The 21,465-nt window shown below is 37.8% G+C and overlaps 1 protein-coding gene and 1 long non-coding RNA gene across 2 annotated transcripts; one reads left to right on the top strand and one right to left on the bottom strand.

The window, feature by feature from the left end:
* Nucleotides 1-283: 283 nt before the first annotated feature.
* Nucleotides 284-5,415, bottom strand: LOC138035465 (uncharacterized). Its single transcript, XM_068882143.1, has 3 exons — nt 5,411-5,415; nt 3,708-4,634; nt 284-2,312 (listed from the first exon to the last, which is right to left on the bottom strand). Exons 1-3 carry the CDS (start codon nt 5,413-5,415, stop codon nt 1,829-1,831), a joined length of 1,416 nt encoding a protein of 471 aa, XP_068738244.1. The 3' UTR covers nt 284-1,828.
* Nucleotides 5,416-13,194: 7,779 nt separating this feature from the next.
* On the top strand, nt 13,195-20,731 carry LOC138035462 (uncharacterized). The gene is made up of 5 exons (XR_011129592.1): nt 13,195-13,393; nt 14,702-14,762; nt 15,182-15,254; nt 18,977-19,015; nt 19,711-20,731. It is a non-coding gene; the product is annotated as an uncharacterized lncRNA (long non-coding RNA).
* The last annotated feature ends 734 nt before the right edge of the window (nt 20,732-21,465 follow it).

The raw sequence follows: 21,465 nt of genomic DNA, 5'->3' as shown, positions 1-21,465 counted from the left end.
CTAGCCCCTTTAAGATGAATATGGAAATCAAGCAGAAAAGCACGGGAAACTTCATTTGCTAGTAATACAATGATTTCAAACTATGTGAAAAACTCATCAGTTCGTACGGGAGAAAATCCAAAAGATCCAATTTAAAGGATGTGTACAAAGATAGACCTCTGGTCCGTGGACCACCCCTGTGGACCCGGTCAATGGAGCACTTCATGGAGCCCGGGTCTGTGGACTACCCCTGTGGACCACCACTCCTCATTTTGTAAAGTTACAAGCATAAAAATCTTGTTTAGACGAAAGAGGAAAATTATCCTCTCACTTATCTGGCAATTGTCTCTTATCAACACCTGAAAAATTCAGGTGGCTTCAACGGGATTGGAAACCAATGACCCTCTACGATGCTGGTGCAATCCTCTACCAACTGAGCTATGAAGCTACGAGCACGTCAATTTGTTGCGGTGAAGAACTAGATGTATATTTGAAGACGAAATTCCTTTGGATCCACCAAGTAGGTGGTAAACGTGCCTTTTAAAGACAATTGCTTAAATCAGAAGCCCATAATGAACCACAGCACCATGTTCCTGTCACGACATTTTTACAAACAACAATCTATTTTTTGGATTGAATTTCTTGCGAACGAGCCCGATGACACATCACAAGAAACCAACTTGACGTCATAGGGTCAGCGAACTGGAACTTTCTTTGGCGGAAAAGGTAGTCTAAAAATAGATCGGTCTGTAAAAATACCGTGAAATAGACTTAGGGTGCGTTTCTTTGGGATGATCCGAAAAAGGGATCATTGATCCAACATCACTTGGATCATGGTGCATAAAAGGAACCCCAGAGTGGATTCTTCGGTTCCTTTAATGCAACGTGAACAAAGTGATCTTGTATCAATGATCCTTTTTCGGATCATCCTCACAAAGAAACTTACCCTTAGTATCTGAGGTTTTCGCTCCTAGTCATGGGTTCCTGCTTCAATTGTCCAGATGAGTGCGAGGAACACTTCTTTCTTTCGTCTAAAGATTTTTATTCTTGTAACTTTACAATAAAAAATGAGTGGTGGTCCACAGGGGTAGTCCATGGACCGCGCCCATTGGTTGGTCCATGGATCGGGTCCACAGGGGTGGTCCATGGACCCGGGGTTCATGTTTAGTATACGTCCCAATTTAAATTATTTGTTACTGCAACAACAATACAGTTTATCGTACCCGTACTATGTGAAGGTTAATATTTACAAAAATGTTAATTAGTACAAGTTATTTGAGAGTAGCGATTCCCTGAAATGACTAGAAAGTCAAAAATGCCAGGGATCATATTATCCCTCTACAAATTGCAAAACAAGTAAAGTTAAGATGAATGATGTTACTCAAGTAGTTTTTGTAGCCAGGCTACATGTATAGCCGCTGCCAAATTAACCATGTGAAATGGACAATTATGGCATTAGGAAATGCTTCGGTCCCTATAGCGCATGTACCCTGCGATGGACTAGAATCCCATCCAGGGGGGAGTATAAATACTCCTAGTCGCTTCATGCTACAAAAACTGGAGATAAGCGCCGGCCTGATGGGCTTTCTAGGCTCGTAGCTGACTTTTACCTATATCACGTTGCACTATTTTAACTCTATTTTTTGGGCAACAGTTTTCTTTAAAAAAAGGTTGGGTATAACTACGTGAGACTCTCTATGTAAGCATATCTCAAAAGTATGAACCAATTCTACTATTTAAGCAGTTAAAATAGCATTATCTTTTCACCGTCATTTGTATTGTTTTAGGCACTACGTTCGTGCAATCAATAACAAAAATAAAGACTCTTTCAGAGAAATATTATACTGAATTACCCTGAAAACTCTATTTTCAACAACAACTTATCGTCCTTCACATATCGAGGACCAAAGAACTCTTCGATTCGAGCGAACCTTTCATAGCCATACCCGGTGCGGCAAATGGTTTCATCAGGCTTTTGGAAGGTCGACAAGTAAGGATTGGCTTGTATGATCCGACTGATGTCGCTTCGGGCTGTGGAACCACTCCTATCTTGAACGCTAACAGTGACTGTTCCAGCATAAGGCCAATCTAAGAGATCGTCAAAGGCGCTTTCCATCATATGAATGAAAAGTGCCACATGGGTTCCCCTTCCACTGCCGACGCCGTTGGGATAGATTCTGATGCCCATCAACCTTTCAAAACGATAACTGTACACCGCATCACTAAGGATAGGTGTTTCAAATCGGAAATGTTGAGAAACTTCTCCAATTTCCATGATAAAAAACGTGCCACCTGAAATACTCCTTTTCATGGCTGCTGTTTGTGGATTTGTCCTGCAAGTAATTTACCAAGCGTTAAAAGAATAAATAAATAAAATAAATAATAGATAAAAGGATGATCTTATCACACTTTGACATCTTTGGGTGTCCATGTTGTCGGTCAAATCCGAGCTCAGGTTGAATCCGTTTTTACGTAGGTCAAATTGGTGATAATCATTTTACCTAGGTTGAATATGCACTCCACCTAGTTTAAAGCAGCTATCAACTCCCCCAAAAGGAAGAAAAACACCTATACCTTCCCTCAAGCTGTGTCTCACACATCTCAACACATCTTAATGTTTCGTATAATCTTATCGGTTTCTCAAATTCATACATTTATCCATTCAGCCTTAACATTACAATATAGTAAGGGAACAAAGAACTGTACTATGAACTTACTTGTACTCGAACTCAGACCTGCCATATCTATAGTCCTGAGTCTTCACTAATACACTACAACGACGAACATGCGCATTCATTATTTACTTTTCCATAATAAGTCAATTGATATCCATGTATAATAACCAAAACTAATGGTAACCCTAATTTTTTCAAGGCATTATTTACGCTCCAAAACAAGACTAGTTTCTTCAATTCATCTGAGTGCGTATTCAACCTAAGTAACATGAGAATCACCAATTAACGGATTCATCTTGAGAACTGACGGATTCTATTCACCAAGCCTTAGTTCTTCGAGGTGATGAGTTTCGCACATATCCTACAAGCGCACTTTCCGAATACGATTCCATGAAAAAATGCAAAATAAATTAAGACCAGGCTTTGGCTGTTCAAAATAAAGAATGGATAGCGCCAGAAGAGTAACTGTCTATCATTGAGACGAGATCATTGAAGACTGATTGAGTTATCGGCCCCGGATAGATAGTGACTCATCCAATGGTGAGCAGTTAACCCTTGGAATAACAAGAATCTGAATCAGTTGCAAATCCCCCCATTTTTATATTAACTTGCCCTTTCATGTAACTTTACTACTTGTTTAATGTAACACTTATATTTCAGATCTCCATTCTTCTCCTTTAGCTTGACTACATGGTCAGTTGCGAGATTTAGTTCAAGACTGGTGTCATTAAAAACTCTGGGTACTGTCTTCGAGTTGTCGTTAACTGCTTGAAATAGAACGGGATAGCACAACCCGATAAATAAATTATATTTTCCAGGGGAGGAATGACTTGGTTTTGATAACTCTGGTCCGCTGAATTAATACCTAACGTTAGGACAAGCAAGGTCAGACTCAGAGAAAAATGGAACATATGCATATGGAATGGAACTGCACGCACAGTGTAAAAAGAGAAATTTAATCCATGGCAACCAGTTGCATTTTCGGTAGTACCATGAATTTAACAGTTTCAATTGCTTCATATTTGCTAAGGATAATTTATTCGCGCCACTTGCCTCGTTAGCTTCTGTTTCCAATTTCTTATCTCCTCATCGGTGCATGTATGCTCCATTGCCAGTCTTCCAGTGGAAGAGATCAAGTTGGGTGGCCAATCAAAACTCCTCAGCTGCTGATAGCAAAGGGCTGTCCTCTCTGCATTTGAAACCGGGCAATGTGTTGTTACATGGCTAACCGACCGAAAACATGGCATTGCAATCAGACTGCTAGCTTTTTCCTGCACAGGCAAACATGTCACATCTTCTCGGATTGGGTAGGGCAGATCGTCTCCTGCAACTGTTCCATTGCGGCGATAACTGATTCCACTAGCGTTATCGACGTAGCTCCTACCACTCGCCTGTCGGGCACGTCCTACTCTGTGGTCCCCTGATCCATTGGCCTCTTCAGCAACAGGCTCTTCTTCGTGGCTTCCAGATAATCCGTTGATCTGCTGGGTACCTTCACCAGAGTACACCACACTGTATACATTCTCCGATGCTGCGTGTCCATTATGGATAACGTGATGGGCGCCACGCCCCATAACAGAATAGTCCCTTCCGCTGGTTTGGTCAACAGTGATGTTAGCCAGGTGCCAGTCACTTATTCCTCCGCCACTCTCAGCAGTGCGACTCTGCCAAAGCCCGTTGTTTGGCCCTTCAATAGGCTCACTGGGTTGATTCCGCACAGCTCCTCCCACAGCAGCGTCACTTAGCCCGTTGGCTTGGTTGGCACCTGCCCCCATGAGTTGGCTTTGTTCCGTCGCCTGCCAAGCGCCTCCATCACCAAAGTAAATCGAGTCCGCGGCAGCATTTGCTCTAGTGTGGTTCAAGCTGCTGGTCTGATAAGTAGCTGTCTCAGCAGGGAGGATCGGTTCTGTAGAGTGTCCACCATCCTCTCCCTCAGTTATGATGAAACCTTCGTCAGGTAGATTCACAAGATCAGAGAGACTGTGAAATAAAATGAAATTCTCCCGTGAGCAAGCTCACGGATTAACTGGAAAAGAATTATGAAGGCTTCTTAGAGCTACCTAATGGTATTACGCAAGCGTGCACCTCAGCGCGTCTGTCTGCGGTGTTGGGTAGCTAAGCCACGCGCGTTTTTTGAGATGCGGACGACAACCAGAAGTGAGCTGTTTTCCCTTTTAACTTGTCTTCACACAGCACATTGCTAAGTATCTTTTCTCTATTAGCGACGTCTAGTTTAAAAATTTGGGAGACACTACTGTCTCGTTTCCCGGTCAGCCGGGACGGGTAACCCGCTTAGGGTGGGGTGAGCGGTTTTCTCCATGTGAATGCTGAAGGTAAGGTACCCCGCCTGACTGGGGTGATGTTAATCCGGGCATTAATCTTTAGTTTGAACATTATGCCAAAGCCTGCCAAAAGAATATGGCAGCCAGCCGCTACAGGCCTGGCGAGCTTTTGCGTCGAATTTACTTTAAAGCGTCGAGGGGAACAGTTTCCTTGAAGAAAATCCGGAAGAATATGACAAAACTGGCATCGACTGTATGGTGCCCGATAAACCACATAACTGGAAAGCTACCGCTAAAGATGCCAATGAAATGGAAATCGTGTTTACCGCCAAAACGTGTTCTTTGTTTGTGTTCGTCCTTAGCGAGCACGCGATACCATTTGGAAACCTCACCCCAGCGATAGCGAACCGGGGCTATAAATGGTGCATGTGAAGGCCTGCTCTCGCTTTTTGTGAGTACGGGTAGGCAAGGTACCTCATTAACCAGGGATGCCCCACCTCTATGTGGACGGGTTCTTAGAAGTTAAGTCTCGGGAGTGTGACAGTTATTAGTATATACTAAAACAGTGGATAGCGTTGAACGCAACAATTCACCTCAGTTTCTGTGGCTAGTGGTGGATATTTACCTCGCCGCCTCGCCAATAACCACCTCCACTTCGGTGAATAGTCGTTAACTTGTGTAAAAATAACAAACAAACTGCGGTTATAAACATAACGAGAAAACGCATGTTGTAAAACTTTTATGAACTTGACTTTCGTATGCTCCAACATACATCTTCAGAAGTAATGGCCTAAAGTACAAATGAATTAAACACGAAGACTAATACCAAATAAGGAAAGTAATGACAATAAAAAAATGAAATTAAACAAACCTAGTTAAATCTGCTTGAAAAAATATATAAATGGCTAGTAGAGAAGAAGTTTCTCACTGCCAACATTCTCATTAAGCGCTGGTTTTGAAGATGTATGTTGGAGCATGCGAAACGTCAAGTTCATATAAGTTTTACAACATGCGTTTTCTCGTTATGTTTATAACCGCAATTTGTTTGCTATTTTTACTCAAGTTGAAATGGCCGAAGAATAAGAGTGTCTATGATGTAGTCGTAAACTATCAACTTGCGACACAGGCGGCCCAGAGTCGGAAGGTAAACAATTATAAGGATTTGTATGGGAATCTTGATAACAGACTGAAAAAGATATTTACCCGCAAAAGTTCTCAATAAAAAAGCCGTACTTTATTGTCATGGTGAATTTCTTGCTTTTTGTGTGGTTTTTTGCCTGATTGAATGCGATTTAAGCGACTTCTCAAATTCCCGAGTCGCCACTCTTCCCTAAATAAACCCGGCATGTGCAATCGATAAAACCGATAATCGATAACATTCGATAACAATCGATAAAAATTAGTAAATTGTATCGGAAATCGATTAAAATCGATAAAAGGACACGTTGTGAGTAATCGATAATTATCGATTTTTAAATTAATGTTATCGATTTTATCGAATTTCTAAAATGTATCAAATCTTCCATAAAAACACTCTTACGATTCAATGAATCAAGTAGGACGAATTTAAAGATTTATTTAACAAATCGATAATTGAATGAATACTGATAATCAAATAATATTAACACGATTCCCTGGCATGATTCAACGGGGAAACGCAACATAACATAACCGCTTTTTGTATTTACTCAGAAACTGTTCAAGCTAAATGTCGTAATGACATCCTACAAATACATGTACTACGAAGTACGAAGCTGCGTAGTTGTAATGCTAGACATTGTCTCCAGTAAATGTTTTGTCAGCAAAACCCTCGCCGCCGCAAAAATCATTCTACAAATCAGAGCTAAAATCATTCTATAAATAAGTAAAACGAAGTAAAGGTTAGGTTAAAACATGGTTCCAGAACCAAAGAAACAAAAGAAAAAACAAAGAATGAAGTTAATGTGTTGACTGAATGAAATAAATCCTTGGTTGCTTAATGTTTCTGTTCATTGTTTTATATTAAATTAAAACGCTGTCCACATAGTAGCAGTGTTATTGTGTATGGTTTTTGATACTTCGTTAAAATCGATTAATCGATAAAATCGATATCGTTAAATACGCGGAAGACTGTGAGTATCGATTTCTATCGATTGATCGATAAAGTCGATATCGATTAATTAAAAATTATCGATTGATATCGATTTATCGAACGGTTTTCCGATATCGGTTTTTATCGATTGCACATGCCGGGAATAAAGGAAAGGCTGGAAACTAATTTCTAACTTACCTCAGATCTCACCGAAAAAATTCACACTTCTCCGGCATCAGTCACGCTCAAACTCCGGCGATGGCTACACGGATAAATTTACTTCCCCTTGACCAAGTTTCAAGGTCCAGCGAGTATCCATCGCTGAGAAACTGCGAAAAATATTCAAATTTTCAAACTCCTTCGAGGCTCGCTAACAACCAATTTTGACACGGCTGGTCAACGGTTCACTGAGCCTCCATACGGTGAGCGCAAACCTACGCAAGTGTACCGATAGTTGGGCAGAGCAAATCAAATCCCAGACTCGTCCCCAAATACCTGCCTGGGGTCATGTTCGAGTTTCTAAATCGGCGAACGATATTAAAAGTTCCACACTGAAACCTTAAACACAGCTCCCATCGCTTTGGTTGCCCCACCGCATGTTATAAATCCGGTTTGCTTCACTGGCGAAAATGTCTCCGCATGAGTCGCGCAATATGGCTGCCGTTTGAGAATCGGTACCTTGTTGGTTTACGTTCTTTTTAGAGCGATCAAGGCTAGTTTGAACGCCAGTTTCAAATAGAATGTATTCTTTGAGAACGTCTATGTTGTGTAAAACGTTTGCAAGTCCAATCTAATTAGTATCCTCAGAAAACTTGCTCCTGGAAAATTTTATTTCGTGGGAAAAGAGCTGCGACACAGGTAAGTTTTTTGCGCAATTTTTAATGTAGAAAGTTAGTTGCCATCGGGTACAAAAAGTTACTGTAATGTGCAGAAAGAGGGATTCCCAAGGTTTCCGTTCATGTGTGAATTGGCTTGTGGCAGGGAAATGGCAATATTGTGCGGGCGACCCTAAAAGCCGGAATGACGGAACGGCGGAACAGCGGAACGGCGGAATGGCGGAACGGCGGAAAATGACCCCAAATCCTAAAAGACGGAATGACGGAAAATCACCCGAAATCCTAAAAGACGGAACGGCGGAAAATGACCCCAAATCCTAAAAGACGGAATGACGGAAAATCACCCGAAATCCTAAAAGGGAAAAAAGGTACGGGTTTGCGAGACCCCCTTCCCGTGTAAAATAATTCTTTTGTTGTTGTTAAAAATTGGTTATCCTTCAGATTTTTACTATCAATTCTCGTATTACTTGTGTCACGCCGTCACTCCGTCACGCTGGGTAGACAAGAGGACAGACCACGGCTCTTGTAGATATCTAATCGTTGGAGCCGTTCATCAATAGTTATCACTTGAATAGGATGTCTAAAATGCGTGCAATTCCACTGTTGGTTTCGGCTTGATCAATAAGAAAAGCGAGTTAATTCCTAAAAGCCACAGATTGTCGAAAAATTACCATAAAACCACAGAGACAGAAAGTAGTGTTCGCAGGTATTTTCCTTCAAATATATCTCAATTCAGTGGGAATCCAATAAAATTATTTTTAACATAACATCTGGGATATGTCAAGCGCGAGACAGATTTGACAGCTAGCGACAACACGTCGCCACGTGGAGATGAAATTTGCGACGAAAGCGACAAGACGCAAATCGTCGACTCTGTGTGGGCTAGTATGCACTGAGTATGACCTTTAAATTGCCCTCCCTGAAAGGGAAGTCTAATGCAGACAAATCTCTGGTGAGCCATGGTTTGCCACTATTTCAATGGGGGAATTTGCGGGAAAAAGAGGAGCCTATCGGCCGCGGTTCATTTGGTTTGGTTTTTGTCGCAAGGAACCAGCATGGTGAGAAGGTAGTTATAAAAAAGCTACTGAGCGAGGACGATCATGAGAAGCGCCTTTTTATTAAAGAAGCGAAAATTCTCCATGGCATTAACAATGAACATATCGTCAAATTCAAAGCTGCATGCATGGAACCATGTGCAATGATGCTTGAATATTTGTTTTTCGACTTCGCTCCTTTCGGCGGCTCAGCAATTGTTAGCAGTTTGGACAGGCTTCTACAACATCTTCACATGAATGAGGCAATCGACCAATTTCCTTTTCAAAATTGGGTGATTTTCGATTTTGGATAATTCCGTCTTTTAGGATTTGGGGTGATTTTCCGTCATTCCGTCTTTTAGGATTTGGGGTCATTTTCCGCCGTTCCGCCATTCCGCCGTTCCGCCGTTCCGCCGTTCCGCGGCTTTTAGGGTCGCCCATATTGTGCAACGTGAAGGTTATTTTTTTCTGCGTTACTCCTTACGATCGGCACCTCTACATAACATGAATGATCAATGATTCGATCAGATGTGAATTTGATTTTGAGTGTGACTGTGTCATTGCGAACGTAACCCTAACATCAAATATTTTAAATAGCTGCTTTTAAGGTTATTATATTCTCTTTTCTTGTTAAATTATATCTTTAAGTTATTATACTTCTTAGCAGTCACAACCCCGGGGTCACAACTCACCGATCCATGTCGACGTCTATTTCATTATTTTGTCCGTTAAAATAGTTACCAAGTTATGGATTTGCAATTAATTTGTGTTTAAGGCACGTTTTTGACCCTGCCACAATTCATGTGTTAGTTAAAATAATGTTTGGAAGAACTGAAGTGTGGGTACATTACTAGAGCTATATATATATAGATATCTACAGATTCAGATTCGTGGCTCTTTGCGTGTAACAAATCATTTTTTTATTAGACTATTGTTTTTTGGAAGCATTAATGATGTAATTTGGTTTTAGGGGACTGTCATGTGTTGTCGGATCAAGTTAAAGTTAAAGTTCCTGAAATGAAGAATTACATTATTACCATGGACGACTTTGGTTACACCCCACATGTTGTTCTTTTCTTAGATGACAAAATTTATTAATATATTACGTGATTTGGAGCTGCAGCTAGAAACAGTGACAATCCCATGCATAAGGTCTCGTTGGGTTTGATAGTAGTAAAATATTTTAGAAAAAAGTTTAAAGCTTTTATCATAACTTCTCGTCTTGGGTCCTGCTGGACTTCAAATAATTTTATGCTCTACCATTTTGAGCATTTAGGACTTGTCAATCAACCTGTTATAATATTTACAATATGATCTTTGGATAGTAATTAATTTCTACTTCATATCCTATGTCTCTTACATAGTTAGTTTTAAGTTTTTATTTCCTGTAGTGCATCTTGATTATAGTTAGCACACAACCCCACAAGCATGTATTATTTCTTTAATATTGGTTTTGTTTAAATAAAGGATATTGTTGTCTTGTCAGCCTCAGTGGTATTTGTATTAGATTGTGAATATTAGGTTTAAAGGCAAACCATTAAAAAGTGTACACAATTTAAAGGAGCCCAGGAAAAATATTCGAACTATTCATGGATTTGAAGTTCTGGAAGCAGGCAAACCTTGAAGAGTTCATGTGACCATATTTGGAATACACAGCATTTCTGTTTGGGACTGTTCAAGTGCACAAGATTCCTTTTGTTTACATTGAGAAGTACTGTAAGAGCTGTCAGGTTACTCAGATGGAAATTTGACAGACCTTAGCTGTACAGCTCATTAGTGGAACATAAAGTGCTATTATTACTTTGATTTTCTTATTCTTTAGCGGAACCAAATAACCTCCACCATTACTATAACTGCTCAAAAGTATCAAAGTTGAAGCTGGTGGCTCAAGGAGTAAACTGTGCAAAAAAGTTAGGTTAAAAAGACTATAATGGTATTTAAATATTATTTTAGGACAATGTTGCTTTTATCATGAAATCAATGGGAACCCAAACATAAGGATGCAATTTGCTCAGGAGGGGTCTTCCCTCTGAAAATGACAGGGTACTTGGAAATTTTTTTAAAACAACCCTTGAAGGTAACAGAGTCTTGTTTAGTGGACATAGGCGAACGAAATCTTAACCCGGCTACAAAGGAACCAGTTCTAAAGTGACAAATGACTGGCATTTTATAATTCAGAAGTAAAAGTTATTTGCTGGCGTACCAAATTCTGCTATGTACAGTTCCAGATATTGATCATAGCATTGCAAGCACTACAAATCCCCAAATTTTGCCGCAAAAAGGTACAACAAAAACTCCTGTCATTTTTGTAAGGGAGTCCCCTTGGGGCAGTTTGTTTACTTCACCAGTGACCACTTACTGTATTCAACTTAATTTATTCATCCTTGGGAATGGTAGGAAAGATAAGTATTATTAAAAGCAATCGCTAAAAATTCAGCACACTTGTTATATCTAAAATATTATTATTAGTTAAAGTATTTTGTCCATATGGAAAGGTAACAGGAATTATTTCTGTAAAGTCTTATCCAGAAAAATGCATTGTGGGATTATGCCCCTTTCAAATGTAGGTTAGTATGCTCTTGTTCAACATGCTTGAAGAATTATTACTACAGAAATATGAAGTTATCAGTTTTTTTAAAAGTTAAATCTGATGGAAGGGCGGATTAAAAATTTCTTGAAGCAGCTGAGAAGCTACCCGAGTCCACAAAGAGAGGTTCAATAATTTATTGTACTGGAAGTATTTATTAGGCCAAGTTGAAATTTCTGAAAAGTTTTGTAGGATGGCACTGAATCCGCTTCAACAAGTTTTCTTATCTTTCAAGATACATTATTTGATATCCTCCTTTTATATCCTCCTGCTGTTTTTTTATCTTCCAGCAATTAAAAGTAATAATTCCTTTTTATTGCTAGAAGATAAAATCAATAATTATTCTTGATTGACTGTCCTTGTTGTTGTCACATTAACCCACTACAATGTGATGAAAGTGTGTTAGTAGCTGTAGTAATTTTTTTTCACAGTAAAATCCTCCCTGCTAGTAGAAATTTAAGTCTTTGGAACACCAATTGGAAATGGTTGTGAACTTTTTGGAGACCTTCACCACTGCTGTGTTGCTGCTTTCAAGTTCTTGTGTAGTCTTAAAATTGGTGAGCGAGTAAATTGCAAGATCTAAAAAAAATGATAAAAATAGACATATTAGTGATTAGTTTGTTGGTATCCAGAGACTGAAAATTGGATGTCCAAAACGCATCTTCCCCCCACTAAATGAAAAATGGAGTAGGTTCATTTTTGGTGAAATTTTTGAAAACGTCGGTATCATAGGATTCCTGGACACCCCTCTACCTGAATCCTCAATGTGGAGACAACATTGGAGTACTACTGAATTTCAATAGTCACTTGTGAAAATGGCATTAATTTTTGACAAAATTTTTGACAAAATTATTGGTACAATTTTATGGGTTTGGTCTTAAAAAAAATTAGTTTGTCAAGTGGCATAAAGTGCTTGTTTTGCAGTCTATAAAGTTATTATTTTTCCTTAAATTCGTTTGGCAATTAATTTTTCAAAATAATATTTCCCAGCTTCCGTGACTTCCTTTTTTCTTTCCAAAATATACCAATTTTAGACTGAAGCACCTGAGGTAGCATTTTGCTACCTGCACCCCAACAATGAATTTTAGTGAAGTAATTGTCCGCACTGTACTGTATTCAAGAAGAGTAAAATAAAAATGTGAGGTACATTAAATGCAAATGACACTCCAAAATAGTACGAGATAATTTTATAAGTACCTTTTGAAGAAAGAACCGAGCACCTGTTGTTGCTCCTCCGTATTTCGTCCCAATGGAGACGGCAAACTGTTGATTGAACCCACTTGGAGTTCGGCAGCTCTGGCTAAATCTTCTGACAAAAAATATTTTTGCCGGCACATTTACGGCTGCTTTTGTTGGCTTTCCCACACTTTTTTGCGGGTGAGCCGCACAACCAAACCAACGCAACAAGGAGAACTACGAAAAAAAAATTGCTCATGTCGAGCGCGAACGCGCCCGAAATTTTCTCATATTTCGTTGCTGGTGCAAACACCAAACCCCTTGGTGCAAGCGCTTGAAACTTAAATGAAAAATAAACTTTTCAACGAGACAAACCTTTCTCCCACTTTCTTATGCTAACTCTTACTTTTTGTTTTCAAACTTCGCAGTACGGAATTTTATTTCGTTTACATTGGGTTTAAATACGTAACCGGAAATGCGTATGGACCGGAAGCTTAAATTTGTACTCATGCGCAGTGCGTTTTACCGCGGTGTTGTTACGACCAATTGTTACGACCTGTTTTCGTAATTTGGATTAAAAAAAATGAATTAAATTTTGCACGAGAAGAAACGTTAGAAAGATCTGACCGCCTCTGTGAAAAAGAAGGACTAAGGGAGAGGCAGACTTGCCAGGGAAAGATAAAAACATTGAAAGTCGAACTTTGCAAGGACCACTAAATTTATTTAAACGTAGCTTTGGTAATAGAATTGTAGGTAAGTCGTAAATGGAATTCTTTACTACTACAGCTTAGATTAGACCCTCCTCTGGTAAACTTTTAAACATGTTGTTAAGAACTTTTTGCTATCATAAGTGCGGGGGATTTTAAAAAAAGTTTTTTAAGTTAAATATTAAATTCTTAAAGTGATACTATGACGAAAATCGCATCTTTCCTATCTAAGCCATTTTGAAACACAAACAAGTAGTCTGCGTGAGAAGAAAAGTGCTGTTTACTTTTTTCAAATATCTCTTTTCGTTCCAGAGATATTCGAGTTTTTAAAATATGCAAATTAGCCAAGTGATGACGTCATACACTCAACCAAATTTTGTTCAAATATGGTGAAAAGGGATATCTTTTGATTTTTTGCAGTAAGATTTTACTAAATGTTCTCCACAATATGAGCTTAACAGTTCTGTTACCATGGCATCATACTGGGTTCCAGACCTCCCCCATATTATGAGCTTTTCGGGCCACCTTTGGCGTTCCATTTTGATATTTGCCAACAGTACTTCATATGCATGATCCAGCAAGCATATAAATATGTTAGCACGACTTTGTGGCCTTGTTTAACATTTTTCAAGCTGAAAATCACTAACATATTGAAATCAAGTGGGTGGGGACTGGAAAAGAGTGAGTTGCCATGGGAACATAATTTTATATAGCCATCGGTGTGTTTCCTGTAGAACTATTATACTACCAAGTTTCAATGGTCTGCGCTGTAAATTGGCCAAGGTAGCTCTATTTATATACTCAATGTAATATTGGGCTGAGTGTATGACGTCATCAATCATCTCATTTGCATATTTTACCCATTTTTCAAACTTAAATATCTTCGGAACTAATGAAGATATTTGCAAACGGTAAATGGCGTTTTTGTTCTTTCATGGAATTCTATGTGATACACTCAAAAAATCAAGGGGTAAAAATTTGATCATAGTACCACTTTAAGATTATATTATAATGTTAGAATTGGTTTATATAAATTTTATGGTTATACCCAAGTAATATTTATTAGCTCAGCTTTTCAGTGATATGTCTAGTATGGAGTGTATGATTACTCTTTTACAGATTATCCCTATGGCTTCTTACATTTTTGTTTAATATTTAATACAGATGGTTGTTGCCGTTAAATTGTACTAAATAAATAAATAGACAAGTTACTGTTAATGGGAGCTAATTACCAGATGAAAAGGGAAGAGCAATAAAAACAATTAAAATTATCAATGATAAGCAGTAATGTGTTTTTGTGATACATCTTTTCCATTGCTTGATTAAAACAATGTGAAATGACATCACATTGCAGGAATGCAGTGAAGGTCTCAAAAACCCCATTGCTCCAGCACACTCAACCAGATGTTAGAGAGGCAAGTTGCTTATGTCCTTGGTCACGGAAGCATTCAATGTGGGCAATTAACTGCATGGTGAAACTGCAATTTCTTAATAGGTCAATATACGATATTGGTAATACTGCAATTTCTTAGTAGGTTTTTGTGACAAGAATTAAGAATCAAGCATACAAATATACAAACTAATCTAAAATTAAAATAAAGTATGACTGCATACACTTATAACCCGTGTTCACTTGATATGATTCGTGCAAATCTAGATTTTATAGATTATTATTCTGACTTTATTCTTCTCTTTCTTGTGCAATGCTTGAATCAGCAATGTTGTAGATCACAACTGTACACCATTTTTACTTCAACCTATTTGTGACAGGATTGAGGAGAGGTTGTAGAAAATATTGTAATGTAACAGTACCTTTCTTTTTTGTGTTTAACAGAAACTGTATGGATAGAGACATGTCTGTATGTCATCCATCGCCAGGTGCAGCCAAGCCTGTGTTAATGATTGAGGTATTTGTAATTATTTTGCTTTTGTTATTGCATTCATATTGTATTGCTTTTTTGCATTGAAAGGTTCTTTAAATCAACTGCATTCAAATGCTGATAATAAACCAAGAAATCATATGTTTAAAGGAGTTGAAAATATTGGAAAAAGGTCTCACACTTAATGAACTAAAATTTAAAAGGAAAAAAAATTGTATCAGTAGTTAATTTTTGTGTGAATTATTTTTTGTCTGTTTAATTTTGTTGCTTAAGTGACTAATATTACCATGTTCATGCATTTTATACCCTTGTAAATGAGAAAAATATGTTATTAAATAACCTTTCCTTCAAAGTCTTCTTCCCTAGTTCATCATGGTCACTATTGCCATCTCCCCTTTCCTCATTATTCAGAAGGATAATGATGGCAGCAACACTTAATGATGAGCCATGCAAAGATCTCTTCCCTTGCTAGGGAGAGGAGTTACAGTTAATAGAAAAAAAATTATTAAAAGTATGTTTTCTCATAGTTAGTACTCTACTAACTATGGTTTTCTCTATAAAGACACTCGTATGTAAGAGCAATAATATGTCTTTTAAAAGGGCAACACAGAACAATTGCTAAGTTTCATGCCTGATAAAAGGGTCAGTTTGAGCATTCAGTGTGATCTGTGATCTGAAAAATGCCTCAAAAGTTTCGGAACGTTCAAGAAATGACCCCCTTGTATAATATTTTTTTCCTGTCACAAAGTGTAATAGCCTTCAATTCAGTCAACTGTGAAAGGATTGTACTTTTGCACAATAATTTTTAATCATCAGACTTTACCTTGTTAATAAGTTATGAGATTGATGAAAGATAGTGCTAAATCACTTATAATTTACATTTTAAAACTTTGCGGCTTGTAAAACCGTCATGCCGAAATGAGCTTTAAGCTGATACATATATGGCTTAAGGTCAAAGTCTGGATATTTATTAAATAATAGGTATGTTTACGTAATTTGGAACCCTTTATGAAATGATTGTTGGTCGGCATTTGTTTATTGAACATGTCTGCACTATTAGTGTAGGGCTCATACAATGGTAATAATTTGGAATGGTGGCTGATTTATTTTGTGTTCTATTTTGCACATTGTACATGACATGCTCCATCCAACAAAAAGAGGAAGAAAACTCTTTCAGATGCTTAATTGGAGTTATTGTTTTTCAATCAGATATTAGGCTTAGCTCTTTCAGCACTTTGAGGTGGCAACCAGTTACTAATTAGAATGAAAAGAAAGAAACTGGAACTTGAAATTGAGGCTCTGATTGCAAAGAGAAAAAGGGTAATGATAATCATTGTGATTTAATCATGGTCTTTCCCCAATAATTGCCATCTGTTTTTGTGATATTTTTTAATTCCTCCTGAAAATAATTCAGCGTTTGGCAAAGGAGGTGCACATGAATTCTTAACTTCTGCAGCTCAAATGCTGTGCAATCTATTCTTCTCAATTAGAGCACATACCGGTATTTTATTTTATGTTGAGGTGGCTCAAAACATTTTCAGTCTTTTTAAAAGTTAATTCAAGTTGTGATTCTGCAATACTGTATCATTTAACAGAAATAATGTAACTGGTTACATATGAAGCATTTGCCACATATCATATTTATTAATAATCTCTGTATAGGTCAGTTGATTTAATGCTGATTGTCAATGATTGTAAGTGATTTGGGGAAGGGGGCTCTCTAGTGGTCATAGTAACCAGCACCCAAGAATAATTTATTGATAATAATAATGATGATGATAATAGAGGGATTTTCAATTGAGTGTTGTTAAACCAAAACCAAAGTAATTATTTTAGCCAATCAGAAAGGACAGAGACAATCCAGTAAATCAATCAAAACTCGAAGTAATTACATGTAGCCGACACAAAGCACGGGAAAATGTGCACGCACAAGCCACAATTGGTTTTGGTTTCATTTCTGATTGGTTGAAAAAGTGGCGCAAGAACTTTGAACCAATCACTGAGTGAACTAATAAACCAATTTGAAAGAAATTTGCTAAATAAATTACTTTCGACGCTCAATTGAAAACCACTCTAATAATAATAATAATAATAATAATAATAATAATGATGATGATGATGATGATGATGATGATGATAATGATAATAATAATAATTATTATTATTATAATTATTATTATTATAATGAAATACTAATAATTTATTTTTTTCATTCAACTTACAATATTTTATAATAAAATAAAAAATCTTAACCAAGCCTAATTAGACAAATTCGCAAAAAAATTACAAAATTTATATTTAATATTATTCTTTATACCTATGGTGTATTACAGTGCAATGCTCCTTGTGGTGGCCATGCAACAAACTTTCAAACTTGACAATCTACCTGTAAACACGTCAACTCAACAACCCATTCAACGGTGTTCAAATTGCAACCATACGAACTTTGCAAGTAGCCGTGACTGTCAATGAAATTCACACACCTTGATTGGTGGATAATTTGTAAAAAATTGTTAGGTGGCCACGGTAAGGTGCGTCGCACTGTAAAAAGTGTTCATTTCTATGATTCAAAAAGTAATTATTTGGACTACAAAACTTATTAAAAAATAACACTTAAAAATTTCTACTCAATATCTTCTTCAATTGTCTCAAAGTCAATAATAATAATAATAATAATAATAATAATATTATTATTATTATTATTTATAATGGTCACTACCATTACCATTACTTAACAAAAAATATATACTAAAAATGCTACAATACAGGTCATAATGGGGACTTTACTTGTCTTAGAATTCAGTTGTAAATCTCTATGAAAAGGCAATTATAAACGACTGGCTACTTATATAATAATAATAATAATAATAATTATTATTATTATTATTATTATTATTATGATTATTATGATTATTATTATAATTATAAAATGAAAATATGCAATAAATAGTATAACAAAGTGAGATATTAACGAGAATAATTAAGGATGAAGGCGTGAACCAAAGAAAAAGTAAACTATTTCAGCTAAGAAGGAGATAAATTAATATGAAATTTTCATTTTATTTCTCACTGTACAAGTGACGATGTAAAGGAACCGGAATACTGCTATTACATGAATAAGCGTTGTGGTACCTAACCTTGCAAACAGGTGATAGAAGTATATTTTGTGGTTGAAACTGCTTTGAGCCTCATTAGTTACCTAAAAGAACTGAAAACCATGCCAAAATGAGAAACAAATTGAAAACTATAAAAGTATTTATTTCTTGTTTGTTCTGTGGAAATTTGTTTTAAAGTATTAAAGTGACACGAGTGAATGTGCACTAGCGTTTACATTCGAGAAAACACTTATTGGTTATTAAAGTCTTTGACTTTTGGCAACCCCTAATTCACAGTATTGTGCAGATCAAGACATGGGCCTGTCATCACTGCCATTAAGCTCCATAACATCAAGCCCATCTGGAAGCTGGGTATTGTCAAGGATACACAGGTTATCCAGTACCACTGTCGCAGCACTATTGTGTCGCAAGCAGTTACATTATGGGGGAGCTCTGAATCATTACCAAAGGATCTTTGTGTCATATTCCTTGTTTTCGTGCGGCTCCTTTGACAATTTTCTTCCACTGCACTTGACACTTTGTCAGGGTTTAAGGGGGTCGTGAAGGTAGCTGTGTAGGGCGTACCTCTTTCGAAAAGCCCATCCTTGCTGCTGTTTCCTTTTCATGTGAATCTGCCGTGCGCTCCCGTTGAAGATGGCTGAGTCAGACTGAACTATGCCACTTGGCCACAAGGTTTGTAAATCTCATTTCTTCATCGCAAACTGCCATCTCGTTGATCGATGGCATGAAACCTCTTATGACAAACGTAAAGGTATTCCTCTTTTGCCGGTGCGCCGATTGGGAAGAGCGTGCCGTCGATCGCCCCCATCATCTCAGGGAAAGCTCTAACAGACTGAAATTTGGTCATAGTTTCCTATAAAAAATCACTATAGTTAAGGCGGCGGACCCAATAAACTACGGCTCTTAAAACTTGAAGTGATTAACAGTTAGATGTGTGCATCAGAATATGAATCAACATTTTTGGAACAAACTCTTCAATCCTATTCGAACATCACTGTTTCATTGTGTCAATTCGTATAAAGACGAACCACGGGATGCGGACCGCAGAGAGAACAGCATTTTCAATTCACTTTCCTCGGAAGAGGGGTTAAGTTTAAGTTATTTTTTTCCGAAAATATACTGTTATGTGTCCTTTTTACCCCTGTTTTTTGGGAATAGGCCTACCCGAATGGAAAAACTTTTGAATTTAGGAATAAATTACAAACAAGAAATAGATAGTATAAATGAAAGTGGAATGCTCTCTAATGATCGTTTGCAGTACTAGTATACTAGTAGAGTTTAATACTTTACAAGTCAATTAGTATCTATGTAAAATTAAGGTAAAACACTTAATATCAATGCTTACATTCATTTCTTCTCTTGATCAGGGAAAGATTATCCACTCGCCAGCAATACACTTTATAAAAACACTGAGCAACGGAGTGAACACAGCGACTCGCGCCTGGCCTTGGAGATTCCCCTGGTGTCTTCGACGGCTGTCAAGAAACTTCCACTTGCAAAGTACTGTAAGGCTATCTGGACCTAAAACTGATTAAAAACAGTTAAATCCCTGACCAGACTCGAAAGGGGCCTCTGAATCCACAAAGACGTTGAAAGTGACTGTGGTCAGAACATAGAAAAAAGGGAAATTACCCACCTGAACCTCCGGATCTAGCGGAAAATAATAATTTTCGTCTGGTGTTGGGCCTCAATGTGGTCCTTCAAACTTGGAAATAACGCACTCAGTTATTTCAGGTGACAATCTGTAACGTTCAATTACCTCGCATCTTCTCATTTCAGTCAATACTGTTCCTTGTCTGTAATTTTTTTTCTCACGACTTGGTGTTAGAAGTGCTCCAACGCCAGCCATTGTTATTCACACTTTCCCGGGAGCTCGCGATCACACGTAAAATATCTCTGGAAAACGATATGTTTTTTTCGACCCAAAAACCTCGGGCCTTTGGATTGAGCAAACATCAACACAACACAACACAACACAACTAGGACACATACAGCTTGACAAACTGTTGCAATGTTAAGGAAATGTGATCCACAGAAGTTCTGTAAAATAGGAAGTACGAGCAAGTACCAAGAGAATAAAAACTCCTACTATACCTATACAAGCTGGCCATATTATCCCCACGAAATTTCTTCGAATGTTGTTAATTTTACGAATCGGTTGAACGTCTTGATTGTTTGTTTGAAGATAGTTCAGGCAGATAGTTCAATTTTCAGCTCTGAGGGCCTCGACAACAAGGGCACTCCTCGTTGTACTCCAGCCCAGGAGGTTTTAACCGTATTGGAAAACGGGCTGTTTTTATATTTTTAGAAATTCCCTGTCGGCATGATTGACATGAATGTCATCAACAGTCTCATTCATTGGTCGACACATGGACTTCGATATTGCGGTTGGGAATTGCGGTTGGGATGGTACCCTGCGTTCCGGTCGTCGCTTCTCTGCCTACTCGGCTCTGCCTACGAAGAACCTACGAAGGCAGCTTCGACCGAAAAGCGACGACCGGAAATGGTTGAATGGTTATTCTTCATTATGTATATCCAACACAGCGGTCAAATGAGTGCGCATGTGCGTGGTTTAAGCACTTCCGGTCTCTTTCCGGAACACACTACGGAACGAACTGTGCGTGAGTTTGTGAATGAAATATTGCTGGGAATCTTTTTTTGGTGGATGAATCATTACCTAAATGACTTACCACGTATGATACGACGTATGACTGAAGACCTTTGCGGTAGTAAACGCAAAAAAGGGGATCCAGTTTGAGTAAAACTGCTTGCTTATTTTCATTGTGGTAAGGTGAGCAAAAAGTAAACAAAGGCATTACCCCGTAAACTATTTCTGTTTCCTCCGCTCCAACTACGATTTACGTTTATTTTACTTTATTCGGTTTTGGGAAAGACGAGCTACAATTCGATGTGGGCTAACGATCATTTTAGCTCGATATTTAAGACAATTTCAGGTAGATCTTTAACCACTGAAAGCTCACTTCGTGGAAAACGTGATTACATGTGGTGAAATTAAGAAATTATATGATCGAGAAGGAAACAAATGTTAAAGTGCTTTTCGAATTCATTAACCAGTACACATGATTTTAGTGTCTTCAGTTCATCACGTGCCAAGCCAGAAT

This window comes from Montipora capricornis, unplaced genomic scaffold, assembly GCF_036669925.1.
Source record: "Montipora capricornis isolate CH-2021 unplaced genomic scaffold, ASM3666992v2 scaffold_4, whole genome shotgun sequence".
Classification (NCBI taxonomy): Eukaryota; Metazoa; Cnidaria; class Anthozoa; order Scleractinia; family Acroporidae; genus Montipora; species Montipora capricornis.
The sequence above is the reverse complement of the archived record's forward strand: the minus strand, read 5'-3'. Positions and strand labels throughout refer to the sequence as shown.

Bases quoted from the DNA above. Each gene is read 5' to 3' on its own strand.
- LOC138035465 (XM_068882143.1), bottom strand. The intron at 2,313-3,707 runs GCAAGTGGCGCG...AATTACTTGCAG, and splicing joins TGGAAACAGAAGCTAACGAG to GACAAATCCACAAACAGCAG.